The sequence below is a fragment of the Fukomys damarensis genome, unplaced genomic scaffold, assembly GCF_012274545.1.
Source record: "Fukomys damarensis isolate Sample0158 unplaced genomic scaffold, DMR_v1.0_HiC HiC_scaffold_33, whole genome shotgun sequence".
In the NCBI taxonomy this organism is placed as follows: Eukaryota; Metazoa; Chordata; class Mammalia; order Rodentia; family Bathyergidae; genus Fukomys; species Fukomys damarensis.
Window position 1 is genome coordinate 43,481,757 of NW_022900945.1, and position 12,402 is coordinate 43,494,158.

Below are 12,402 nucleotides of genomic sequence, written 5' to 3' on the forward strand. Positions count from 1 at the left end.
CCGGCTTCGGCCCGCCTGGGTATTGCCTGTCTTCTGCTGCTGCTGACTCTGCCGGCCCGCGTAGACACGTCCTGGTGGTGAGTGTGGTCCTGAGGGCTGGGTGGGCGAGCTGTGGGGTTGTGGAGGCTGGTGGCGCCCATAGGGAATAATACAGCTCCTGACCAGGGCTGCTCAGGGACCAGGTTGCTGCTTGGACAGAGCTAGAGACGATCCCCGTACGACTGTCGCTGAAGTGGCTGAGTGACTTGTGAGGCTACAGAGGGAGATGAAGCGTCGCATCTCGCCCGCCTGCTGAGGTCGTGTGGCGCAAGGGGGCCCTGTGGTTGAGGGTCCCCTGACCCAGATGCTGTGCCCCTCTACTTCGGCTTAGGCCCCTTGGGACGGAAGCTGAGCTTGTTTTTTTCTCAGCCGCCTTTCCCGGCTTACGGTGGCAGTTCTGCAGGGCCCTTGATCGCCTAAGGTCTCCCTCGAGAAGGTGGAGAATGGGCAGCTGGCAAGGACAGACAAGCCTCTGAGAGGCTCCCCACACGGGGCGGGGGGCTCTGGTGAAGCAGCAGCACCCAGCGCGAGGTTTAGACATGAACTGCAGGCAAAAACTACTCTAGTATTCCCACAATTAAAACAATACCTTGGGTTTGCGTAACCTGGGCATTTGTCTTCAGCCTCGGTTTTGAGGATGTCACTTGGAAGCTTGACGTCTCCCGCCCCTCCTGTTTCTCTTCCCCAGATGATCCTCCTCCCATCTCTCCCCTCTAAGGGTCAGAGACTTTCTGGTGTCCCACAGTGCTAAGCGACCCTGTCCTCAGATCCCTCTCAGGCCTTAGACTCCAGACACTTCACAAGAGGGCAGACAGGCAAGAGGCATTAAAAATCCACAGGATATCTGTAGTCTGTTATTCACAGAATTCCCCCACCCCCACGGGCTCCCCAGCCCTGGGTGGTACTCACCCTCTCTCTCCTCCCCCACGGGGGAGGGGCAGGGCAATGGGGAAAAGTGGGCCCGAGAAAAGATCCGGTCTTCTCAGCTTTCCTCTTCACATCCTCAAACTGTCCTCTTGGACTACTGGGCTAGTGCCCCTCTCTACCATGTAGTGCCTCCCTCCTTTCCTTACTCTGCTCCTCCTCCCTTGCAACCAACACACCCCCACCCCCGCAAAGTGCGGTCTCTTCTCCTCTTGCACCCTGTGGCTTTTCTCCTCTTGACTTGGAATCCTGGCTGAAAGGGTGAGGGGTAGCTGGCTGAGGGGCCAGTCAGCTTGGACTGCAGATTCCTATCATTTCAAGATGCGTCCCTCTCTATTCCCATCCCCCACCCCCGTTTTCCTGTTGGAAGAAAAATCTCTCTTTTGGATCTTTTTTATCTCTGCAGTGTTGGGGAAGACGAGGAGGGGGGTTCTGGATGGGGGAGCGGGCTGGCCTATATCTTACATCTGGCCTGAAACATTCCTTTAGAAAGGGAAAGGGAAGAAGGGAGGCAGAAAAATAAAAAAAGCTTTTCCACTGTTCATAGTGAGATCAAATCCACCCCTTACTTTCAGGGCCCAGTTTGGCTGGGGACTTAAATTTTTAGGGTTCCAGTCGACAAAACATTATCTCTATGGCCCAGATGGCAATTTGCTTTTAGGGACTATTGACTGGCTCTTACCAATTTGGGAGGCAGTCTTTGGGACCAAATGGTGTTTAGATGTGGGTATGTGACTCTGACAATTTCAGCAACCTAAAGACCCAAATGGGGTTCTTCCTAGTTCCTATTATTTTAACCTTTGACTACTCTCTCTCCCTTGTCCTTTCTCCCTCTACTACCTTCCTCCCATGTGGTTCAAATTAAAAACTTTGGAAAAACTCCTAGAAGGAAGAGCTCTGAAGGGAGGTAGGTGACACACAGAGAGACTTAGCAGTTCCTGGAAAGTGGAGGAAGGCAGCAACAGGCCCAGTATGAGGGGGTGGGTGTAGAGGTTGTCTTGGTCTCCTTGCTTTCATAGCAGCAGGACCAGATGCCTGCCTCCATGGTCACTACTTCTAGGATAATATGGAAAGCTGACTTGTGAAGGCAGATCAGGTGCCCAAGGTGATTATCTCTCTTTCTCTTAAGAAAAAACCAGCAAGACTGTACAACTCCTGGAAGAGAAGCCTGTTGACCCATTGTGTGTCTGTTCCACTGTGGAGCAGAGGCTATCACTGCTATCAGCTAAGTCTGTTTTTCCCCGCAGCCCAACATCCTTCCTCTTTCTCTCCAGCCACTTTCTCCCTCTCTCAACGCTTACCTAGTGGAGGAAATGTACGGTTTCTCCTTAGGTCCTGTGACAGACAATAAGAACTAAGGGAGTTCTGTCATGTGCTTCCCTGTTTCATTTTGCAGGGGGTTAGATATAGGGAAATCACAAGGCAGGACTGGGTGTTCATGGGCTCACAAAGAAGGAGAAACACAGAGTGGTATCATAGTAGCATCACTGTTACCAAGAACAGCTGCATTTAATGAGCCCTTACTAAGTTCCAGGTCCTATGGCTGAGCACCTTGTGAGCACCATTTTCTTTAGTCCCCAGATAATCCAGTGAGGCTATTATTATCCTTCACAAATGAACAAAGTGAGGGATAGGAGAGGAGCAGTAAAATACTTGCCAAAGTTCATACCAGTTTTGGAGGTAGATTTGTCTACTCCTATGAAAGTATCCTGTGCTTCTCTTGTCCTTGGAATCAAAATGAACCTGGACTTTGGATTCAGATGGCCTTCATTCATCCTGGTTCCCCTCTGACTAGGCCTGATGGACAGCACAGATACTCTTACTTAATATCCTTGAATCGCTCAGTTTCTCCATCACTCCCTCCTTTCCTCTAACACAGAAAATGTTTTGTGAATTGTAAAGTACTATACAAGTGCTATGGAATAAAGGAGAGATTCCAGGTAGCTAACAGTTTTAGTCCTGTGTTCAAAGTCCTATATGTAATGGGCCGAACCACAAATACTGGGGGATATACCCAAAAGGAGGGGACATAAAAAGAGGCTCTCTGGCCTTATTAAAAGGATGCAAACACAAAATACCTACAAACAGACTGGTAATGTTGACAAGAAGTAAAACCCTGACTAAAATGAAGTTTATGGCTGGCAAGGGGAGACAGAAATTTAAACCAGAGCAGTTAGGTGTTTATTCAACAAATAGTTATTGAGTATTTGCTGCACACCAGATAAGTTCTCAGTATTGGGTATATTTAAGTGCACAAAAGAAACAAAGGGCTGGGATATGACTCGGTGGCAGAGTATTTGCTTAGCATGTTTGAGCCTCTGGGTTTGATCCCCAGCACCACATTCACCCAAGATAAAAACTGGACAAGAATCTGCCTTCTTCCAGATACGGTGGAGCACACCTGTAGTACCAGCTGATTGGGAGGGTGAGGCAAGAGGATCCAAAGTTCAAGGCCAGCCTGGACGACTTAGTGAGATCCTGTCTCAGAATAAAATTTAGAAAAAGGCTGAGGGTATAGCAGTGGAAGAGCACACGTCCAGCATGTGGGAGGCCCTGGGTTTGATCCCAGTATAGGAAAAACTAATCCCTGTCTTCATGGAGCAGTGCATCCAAAACAGGTTGGAACCTTTTTCAAATCCAGATTCTGACCTAGTGGCCTGTGTAGGGTGTAAGGATCTACATTTTAGCAAATCCCAAGGTGAGGCAGATACTATTGCTTTGAGTAGCAAGGGGGCTAGAGTGGGGTATAAGTTACTCTATCAAAAAAAGAAATATGAATTTGTTAAAAGCAGGTGAAAAGAGACCATTCCATGAGGAAGCTGGAAAGGAAATGAACTAACTTCTGGAAAGGAAAGCAAAGCAAAGCTGGAGAGTTAGGCATCTGGTATCTTCTCCCAGACCAGGAGCTGGGGGATTCTTTAAACATCTTTGTGCCCCTAAAAGCTGAGCTCAGCTTGGCATTTCGTAGGTATTTTGCAAGCATGGGTTGAACAGAGGAAAATGGGCTCAGGCTGAAGCTCAGCATTATTGGAGACCCCATTAGTGACTACAGGGAGCCAACTCCTGCACAGCGGGCAAGCACCATGTTCAGCAGAGTCTTGAAACAGTTACTTATTGGGGTAAGCATGGTAGTGGAAAAAATTATCTTCCCATCTGAGATACTGAACAGATGTTCCCACGCTCATTGAGGATGTAATAAGGAGGACCAATGTGGGCTGCAGCAGAAAGGATTTAAATCAGACCACAAGAAGGCCTTTTTTGCCAGTCTGGCCTGCCCAACTCCAGACTGTCTCATGAGGGCTGGGTTATTGGTCTCCCATTCCCATCCAGCCCCAGTAAAAAAAACAAACACCCATTGCCTAGGGCAGTACTCTGGGGCTGAACTGGGGAAGCAGAACTGTGGTGGTGAGTGGGGACTAGGTCCAACTCCAACCGTCTTGAATCTCCAAACAAAGCACCACGGCAGTGGGTGTAACTCCCGACTGTGCGTCAGGCAGTCCTTTCCGGCCTGGCTTAGCCTTGGTGTTTATTTTGTTTGTTCCTGGAAGCTGCTGCCCTGATGGACAGCGCTGGGGACACTGATTCTATGGGATTTGTTAGTGGAGGCCAGCACTCTCACCCCTCCCTCGGGACAGATGGGGCCCATCAGCCCTGCTGAGTTCCCGAAGAGGCAAGCATCAGCCCTCCTTGTGTTTGTTTGAGTTGGTGTCACCAGTGGTGATCCAGTCTGTGGGTGAGGGCTGGCTGTGGGAATGCGCAGGGGGAGGGGACACAGGGCCCAGGGCAGTTTAGCTTTTCCCTTCCCCCACTGGCTGCCCTCCTTTCTCCTCACCCACTTCTAGGCCCATTTTGGGGCTGTTCCCAAACCACTCGCTCATTCATGTCTCAGACCACAGCTTTTCTGTCTGTAGCAGCAACTGCTCTCCTTAGCCCCCACCTGTTGTGCAAAGGGGAGGGGGCGTTCCTTTGATGTGTTCTGGAGCTGTTCAGCTGAAGAGTGTAGGTGAATGGTTTGATATCTTTTGGTTGCTTCTTGGCGAGAAAAGGTGATTGCTCCTGTTTTTCTCTCCAGAACACTCTTCAGGGGCACATAGGCCTCAGAGTGTGTCAAAGATGAGAAAATACTGCTTTGAGAAAGTTGAGAATGACTCTAGCAACCCACTTGTACCTTAAAAGCCCCATGTCAGTTGTTCATACTGGGCAGACCAGAGACTACAGCACTTTAGCTTAGCCTTTTGTTTCCCATGGCAGACACTTCTCTGTCCGTGTAGGTCCATCCAGGACATTGTCCTTTATAGTTTGGGTGAACAGATTTTAAAAGCTTCATTAGTTAAGAAAAGCTCTGGGCCTGGAAATCAAGGGAATGGGGAGAAGAGCTGGGATGGGGTCTGCCTCACCAGACCTCAGGATTGGGAATAAACACATTTTAGCTGCACGAGTCTCACTAGAGTTGTAAATATTATTCACAGTTTTCTATTATGTCTTCTCCTGGTAGCCCCCTCCCTGTCTCCATCTTCCTGCTACTCAGTCAGTCTTTAAGGACCAGCCACTCAGGATGTGCTCTTACGTGTGGGTGTAAAAGTGTTGGCTCAAACCCTTGTTGTGATAGTTTATTTTTCTGTGAGGATCTTAATGTTTCTTAAACAAACAGGCAATGGGTTTATGCGATATGCCCACAGCTTCTGTGTATATGACACATGCCTGGCCTGTGTTTTGGGAGTGTGTGTGACTTTGGCCTTTGGCTGAGGAACTAGTAATGTTGGGAGACCACTCAATTACTCTTTCTGCAACTGTAACTATTTCTCCAGAGCTTGTGGGGAATGGTTTTACCGATCAGCCTCAGGGAATGTGGGATGGGGAAGGGGAAGAAATCTCTCTAGGCTCTAGATACAAAACAGTCCCCCCAACCCTACTCACCCCACCCCATGCAGAAAAAAAAAGGGCTGAGGAGCTCTGACGGGACTGTCTGCACCTTGCAGGTACATCGGGGCACTAGGGGCCCGAGTGATCTGTGACAATATTCCTGGTTTGGTGAGCCGGCAGCGGCAGCTGTGCCAGCGTTACCCAGATATCATGCGCTCAGTGGGTGAAGGCGCCCGAGAATGGATCCGAGAGTGTCAGCACCAGTTCCGCCATCACCGCTGGAACTGTACCACGCTGGACCGGGACCATACTGTCTTTGGCCGTGTTATGCTCAGAAGTAGGGAATCCTTCTGTTCTTCCCCTGCTCTTTCCCTTCCTGTGCCTTGGGTGTGAAGTGAGAAGGATAGGCAAGATCCCTTCCCTCTACTTTAAAATCAAAGAAATAATTGTGGGCAGAGCCTAGAATACAGTTGAGAACGGACCCTAAGTATCTCAAATTTGTAGGCAGGGGTTCCTCTAAATCCCAGTACTTTGGGGTGATGGGACAAAGCTATTACCCCTACTACTCCATCCTCCTCCCTCATTTTCTCTGCCTTTCCCCTTCCCTAACAAAGGAGCTTCCATGTACTGTAAAGCTGAAACTAGGAATAGCTTCTCTAATTCTTACCACCACCACCACTACCTTCACCAACACTCCCAACACTACAGTAATGAGAACAAGAGATAAACAGAAAGGTGATATGTAAATATTTGGAGAGTCAATGGCTTGGTCCCAGCTCAGCAAGAAAGCTAAGCAGAGAGAGACAGTAAACTCGAAGAAGGGGAATGAGATGGGAATCTGGAGGTGTCGGGGGCATAAGGGTGATGATTAATCAGTCCCTAAGAGCAGGGAGGAGAGAACTGGGAAGGGAAGGTAGCCTGTTTCTCCCTGGGCTGGGGTCTGCCCTGTAGGGGAACTGTCCAGCAGAGTGGGCCTGAAAAGTATGGAATGTGGACTAAGACAAGCTTAGCTGCACCAGTGTGGGCAGTGAGTTGGAGAGGATGATTCAACATGAAACTTTCCAGTGGAATGACCCAAGGAAACCTGAAGGAAACAAGAGGTCAGATGTACAAAGAATAGTTGAGGGCTGACAGAAGAGGTCAGATACTCTAGGGCAGGGATGGCGAACCTTTTAGAGCTTTCAGTGATACAGTCTGCTGTAGCATGCTTGCCATAGTTTCATCACCACTGCACAAGGGAAGCTCATGGAAGGGAAGGACACCTTGAATAAAGGATGAGTAGGAGGGGGTGGCTCTGGGAAAGAAGAGAAGAGAGGTTTCTGAGGCTGTGTGAGTTGAAGAGGACAGATATGGGATTCTTTCCTGAAATACACCTCCACCTTTCTCTTTCTAGGTAGCCGGGAGGCAGCATTCGTATATGCCATTTCATCAGCAGGGGTAGTCCATGCTATCACTCGTGCCTGTAGTCAGGGTGAACTGAGTGCGTGTAGCTGTGACCCCTATACTCGTGGTCGACACCATGACCAACGCGGAGACTTTGACTGGGGTGGCTGCAGTGACAACATCCACTATGGTGTCCGATTTGCCAAGGCTTTTGTGGATGCCAAGGAGAAGAGGCTTAAGGATGCCCGGGCCCTCATGAACTTACATAACAACCGCTGTGGCCGCACGGTCAGTACTCGTGTCTATGTATGCATATTCGTATTTTCTGGGAGTAACAATTTGTGTGACCATAGACTAAATGTGAAGATGGAAGAAATGAAGAGTTCTGGATCACTTTTGAAAGCCCCAACATCCTGTGACAGTAGCACTAAAAAGTAGGAAAAGAAAATAAGTCACTTTTTTTGTAGTGCTGGGGATCCAAGGCAGGGCTTCATGCTTACTAGGCAAGTGCTCTACCACTGAGTGAGTATATCTCTAGGCAGAAGTGACTTTTTAAAGATGAAAAGAACTGTCTCTTCACTGGTATCTGAACACTCCTATATACTGTGCTAGAAAATGACAGACTACAAAAACAGAGTGAGTGATACTGGGTACCCTAAAACAAACATGTGAGAACTAAAAGATATCCAAACACATTATATTCATAAACAGAATTCTGTGACTTTACAATCCCAACAGGCTGGCATGACAAAGAAAGCACTGTTGGTTCAGGAAGATTTCCTAGAGCAGGACTACTCTCTGCCCACCTCCATGTCTCTCTTTCTCTCTCTCTCTACTGTATTGGGGATTGATCCTAGGTCCTCACCAATATTAGGCAAGTGCTGTACCAGTGAGCTACACCCTAGCCTGCACCCACCTTGAGACACTATTTTGCTGACTTGCCAGGCTGGCTCTGAATTTGTGATCCTTCTGTCTGAGCCTCCAGAATAGCTGAAACTTATAGGCATGTGCAGAATGCCAGGCTTAGAAGAGAAGTTTCTTTTTTGTGTGTTTGTTTTTTTGAAACAGGGTCTTACTGTGTAGCTCCTGAGTATTGGGATTATAAGCATGTGGCACCACATCTGGCTAAGACAAATTTCTTTACTTGATCAGGAAGAATCGGTGGGATCTGGTGGAACCACTCAGGGTTCAACCAGCTGTCCATGGCCAGCAGATCACTCATGCTTTTGGCCTTTGGGATGACTAAGAAGTTTCCTAACCAGTGCCTGTTCCTTACCTGCCTCCTCCTTCTCCCAGGCTGTACGGCGATTTCTGAAGCTGGAGTGTAAGTGCCATGGTGTGAGTGGCTCCTGTACTCTACGTACATGCTGGCGTGCACTTTCAGACTTCCGCCGCACAGGAGATTACCTGCGGCGACGCTACGATGGGGCTGTGCAGGTGACAGCCACCCAAGATGGTGCCAACTTCACAGCAGCCCGCCAAGGCTATCGCCGTGCCACCCGTACCGATCTTGTCTACTTTGATAACTCCCCAGACTACTGTGTCTTGGACAAGGCTGCAGGTAAGTGAGAGAAACAGGTATAGAGCCCAGCTTCTTAGCACAGGCACCACTGCCAGATCATGGTCTGCTCAGCTGGAGGAGTTAGGGAAAGGGGTGCTGTGGGAGGAGTCATTTTCCTCCCCACATGAAAACTTGGGCATGAGATTGATGACTTATGCCTCAGTCTACCAGGCCCGGTGCTGTCCAACCGGAGAGGAGGTTACTCAGCTCCCTGAGGGCTGAAGTCACTCCTTTGTGTTTCCAGCACCTGAGGTACAGTAGGCAATACTTACAGGATATTTAAATGAACTACTTGGTTTGGGGTTTCAGCCAATGTTGAGGGCTGTACAAAAACATAAAATGCAGCACCAAGCCTTTTGTTCTTTACAATCTAGCTAAAAAAATTAGATTGGGGCTAGAGATGTATCTTAGTGATAGAGCATTTGCCTGCCATGTGCAAGGCAACAAATAAGCAAATGCATCTACAAAGAGAAATAAAGATAAGTGTATTTGGAAATGTATTATTTAAACTGATTCTTGAAGTTTGGGGATTATCTGGATAGTGATAGAGGAGACCAGGCAAATATTCTCCGTATATGAGCAAAGCGGTAGGTGGGAACACAGATGACCTGTTTCGGAGACAGAGTAGACCAATACAACTGAGTCAAGGTTTCTGACAAGGAAAGCTAGAAAAGTAGAGTAAAGCTAGAAAGATAGGTTGGACCAGACCATGAGGGATCTTGAAAGGCTGTATTCAGGAGTTGCCTCTCAAGATTCTGAAATGGAGTAAGGGGAGCAAGGAAAGAGGAGGTCCCTACAAAGGTAGGTAAAGCTGTAAGTGATGGGTAGTAAGCAGGAAAGACTTGTTTTTCAATCTGTTCTAGGTATTTGTGGTGGACTTCTTGGAAATTCTGGAAGGTGATCAAGTATTTCCCCAGGAAAGTGGAAGTTACCATCTGGCTCATGATTTCTGGTTCAGACAGGTTTAACTAGGAACAACATGCAGTGAAACAGAACTTCTCTTCTAGTTACTGTCTAGGATTTCCAGGCTCTTTTCTGCAGACTTGGTAGGATGGAGCCAAAAACTTGTTTTCAGCTGTCTTCCATTCTGTTTGTTTTCACTCATCAGTCATTCCTGGAGAGTCAAGTGGCTCAGAGCAAAACTTTACACAGAAACAGGGTGGACCTCCATCCAGATAATAAAGTATGTATACTCTGTAGGGTTAGAAGAAAAAAGGTTGGGAGAGCCACTCTGATCCCCCTAGTGATTTCCTGCCACTAAGTATGTTTTTCATGTAGTCTGTTTCAGAAGGTCAGTCCTGGATGCCTGGGAATAATTCCATAACATCTGAGGTATAAGCCTGTTTTGCTATACCTAAAATGAACCTTTGGGGAAGGATCTTTGGACTTAGGAGGGAGTGAGTCATATGTGTATTAGTTTTTCTCATAAACATAAAATTAGGTTTCATAAAACCCAAAATGGGGCCTGGAATCCAAAATACAAGTCAGTCCAAGGAGTGTGGAGCCAGGTGTTCCCTCTACAGCAATATTGTCCAATAAGACTTTCTGTAATAATAAAAATATTATCGTAGCTGTACTTGTAGTATAATAGCAACCAGTCATGTGATTTTTGAGTACTTGAAATAGGGTAGTTCCCCTTATCTATGGGGATATTTTCCAAGATCTATAATGGATACCTGAAGCTAAAGATAGTACTAAACCTTATACATACTGGTTTTTTTTTATATATTTGTACCTACCTATGCTAAGTTTATAAGGCAGTAAGAGATTAACAACTAATAATAAAATTAAACTTTTTGGGGGTGATTCTGGGGATCAAACACAGAGCCTTGAACATTTGGACAGGTGCTGTTATCACTGAGTTACATCTCCAGCCCCAAACTGAATAATTTTAATAATATAATACTTAAAATTTATGAATTATTTATTTCTGGAATTTTCTATTTAATATTTTCAAACCACAGTGATCATGGGTAATTGAAATCACAGAAAGTAAAACCACAGAAAAGGTGGGGGGGACTACTATATAGCTAGTGTAATTAAGAAACTAAATTTTTAAGTTAATTTTAATTAATTGAAATTTAAAAGACTCGATATAGCTCATGTCTACTATATATTGTAGAGCATAGTTCCAGAGTTTAAAAGTGGTTTTTGGTGCCAGAGAGAAGAACTTATGACTTGGCCCTTAAGACTTAGAATAACATATATGGTAGACCTAGTCAGCCCACATGCTAGAGCAGCAATCTGATCTCCTAACACCATGGATTGTATACTCGTATTGTTAAAAAATATTTGAGTAAGTGCCACAATTGCATGTATATTTACTTATAAAAATATGTTCCACTGTCCCAGTAGGTGTATTATAAAACATGCATATATTTATTTGCTGGGCATGGTGGCATACGCTTATAATCCCAGCACTTGAGAGACTGAGACAGGAGAATCACTGCAAGTTCCAGGCCAATCTGGGTGACATATTGAGACCCTGTATCCAAAAAAAAAGACTGGTGGCCCTGCTGTGTGTGTGTGTGTGTGTGTGTGTGTGTGTGTGTGTGTGTGTGTATGTGTGTGTTTTAACAGTGCTATGGGACCAGGGCCTTGCACATGACAAGCAAACACTGTACCACTGAGCTACACCCCCCAGCCCTAAAATAGATTATTTTGAACCAATGAGGCAAAATACAAATACAGAAGTTTTAACATTTTTACCCCCATCCCAGTAGAATATGGAGACTACTATGATTGAAATCAGTTAATCTGTTATCTTTCTGGAACTCTCAGGCTAGTCTTTTTCTCAACTCTGGGTCCTTATTAATATGGGGAAGTGTTGGAATGTGACCCATCAAAAATTCTATTTCTTTGTTATCTATTGATGGGAACTTTTTTTGCTGAAATCTGTCAGAATGAGATCCTAAATTTCTCTATGCTGGAGGAAAAAACAGTTCATACAAGAGTCCCTAGTATAAGGGAATCATGCAAGGGATATTCCTTAGCTATGCATCTAGCCAGTTATGTACCTCCTTAGTTAGACAGAGACTGTAGCTATAACAACCCACTAAATAAGATATTATTATATCCATGTTCATATGAGAAAACTAAGGCTCAGAAACATTAACTTGCTGAATCACACAGCTGAGAAGTGGCAGAACTGGGATATGAACCCATACAATTTGATGCCTGGGCCTATGTTTTTAATGGTCTGCTATACTATTTCCTATATAGTACAACTGAATAAAATATAAACTAAGGGCCAAAATAAAAAATGGTAGCAGGATCAGCTTATAGTGAGACTTCTCAGAAGAAGTTATAAGTTATAAATTCTCAGAAGAAGTTATAAATTATGTTTTTGCTGTTGTCATTGTTTTACTTTTTGTTATAGAAAACTTCAAATATAGAGAATTCTTACTCAGCTTTAACAGTTAAACATTTTTTACTTTTCTTGAAGGGGGTAGTAGTAGTGGTTTGAACCCAGGGCCTTTACACTAAGATATATTCCCAGCCCTTTTTATTTATTCCCCTCCCTTTAATTTTATGGTAGGAGGGCTGGGGATTTAGTTTAGTGGTTCCACCACTAAGGACCCAAGTTCGATCCCTGGCACATTAAAAAAAAAAAAAAAAAAAAAAAAAAAAAA

The 12,402-nt window shown here is 45.8% G+C and overlaps 2 protein-coding genes across 4 annotated transcripts in view; one reads left to right on the plus strand and one right to left on the minus strand.

Moving 5' to 3' along the window:
- Positions 1-6: 6 nt before the first annotated feature.
- The window catches only part of Wnt2b (Wnt family member 2B), a 14,405-nt gene continuing 2,009 nt past the window's right edge, over positions 7-12,402 (plus strand). The window contains exons 1-4 of one of the 3 annotated variants that reach the window (XM_010631289.1): positions 7-77; positions 5,943-6,163; positions 7,220-7,497; positions 8,506-8,770. In XM_010631289.1, the coding sequence (XP_010629591.1) occupies positions 6,037-6,163; positions 7,220-7,497; positions 8,506-8,770 (670 nt within the window). In that variant the 5' untranslated portion in view covers positions 7-77; positions 5,943-6,036. Of the gene's footprint in view, positions 78-2,097; positions 2,193-3,408; positions 4,083-5,942; positions 6,164-7,219; positions 7,498-8,505; positions 8,771-12,402 lie in introns of those variants that run through there. The other 2 variants (XM_010631288.3, XM_010631287.1) reach the window with 2 other exon arrangements.
- The window catches only part of St7l (suppression of tumorigenicity 7 like), a 91,984-nt gene continuing 88,861 nt past the window's right edge, over positions 9,280-12,402 (minus strand). The window contains exon 15 of the mRNA XM_010631292.3: positions 9,280-9,964. Within this exon, the coding sequence (XP_010629594.1) occupies positions 9,902-9,964 (63 nt within the window). The 3' untranslated portion in view covers positions 9,280-9,901. The remainder of the gene's footprint in view (positions 9,965-12,402) is intronic.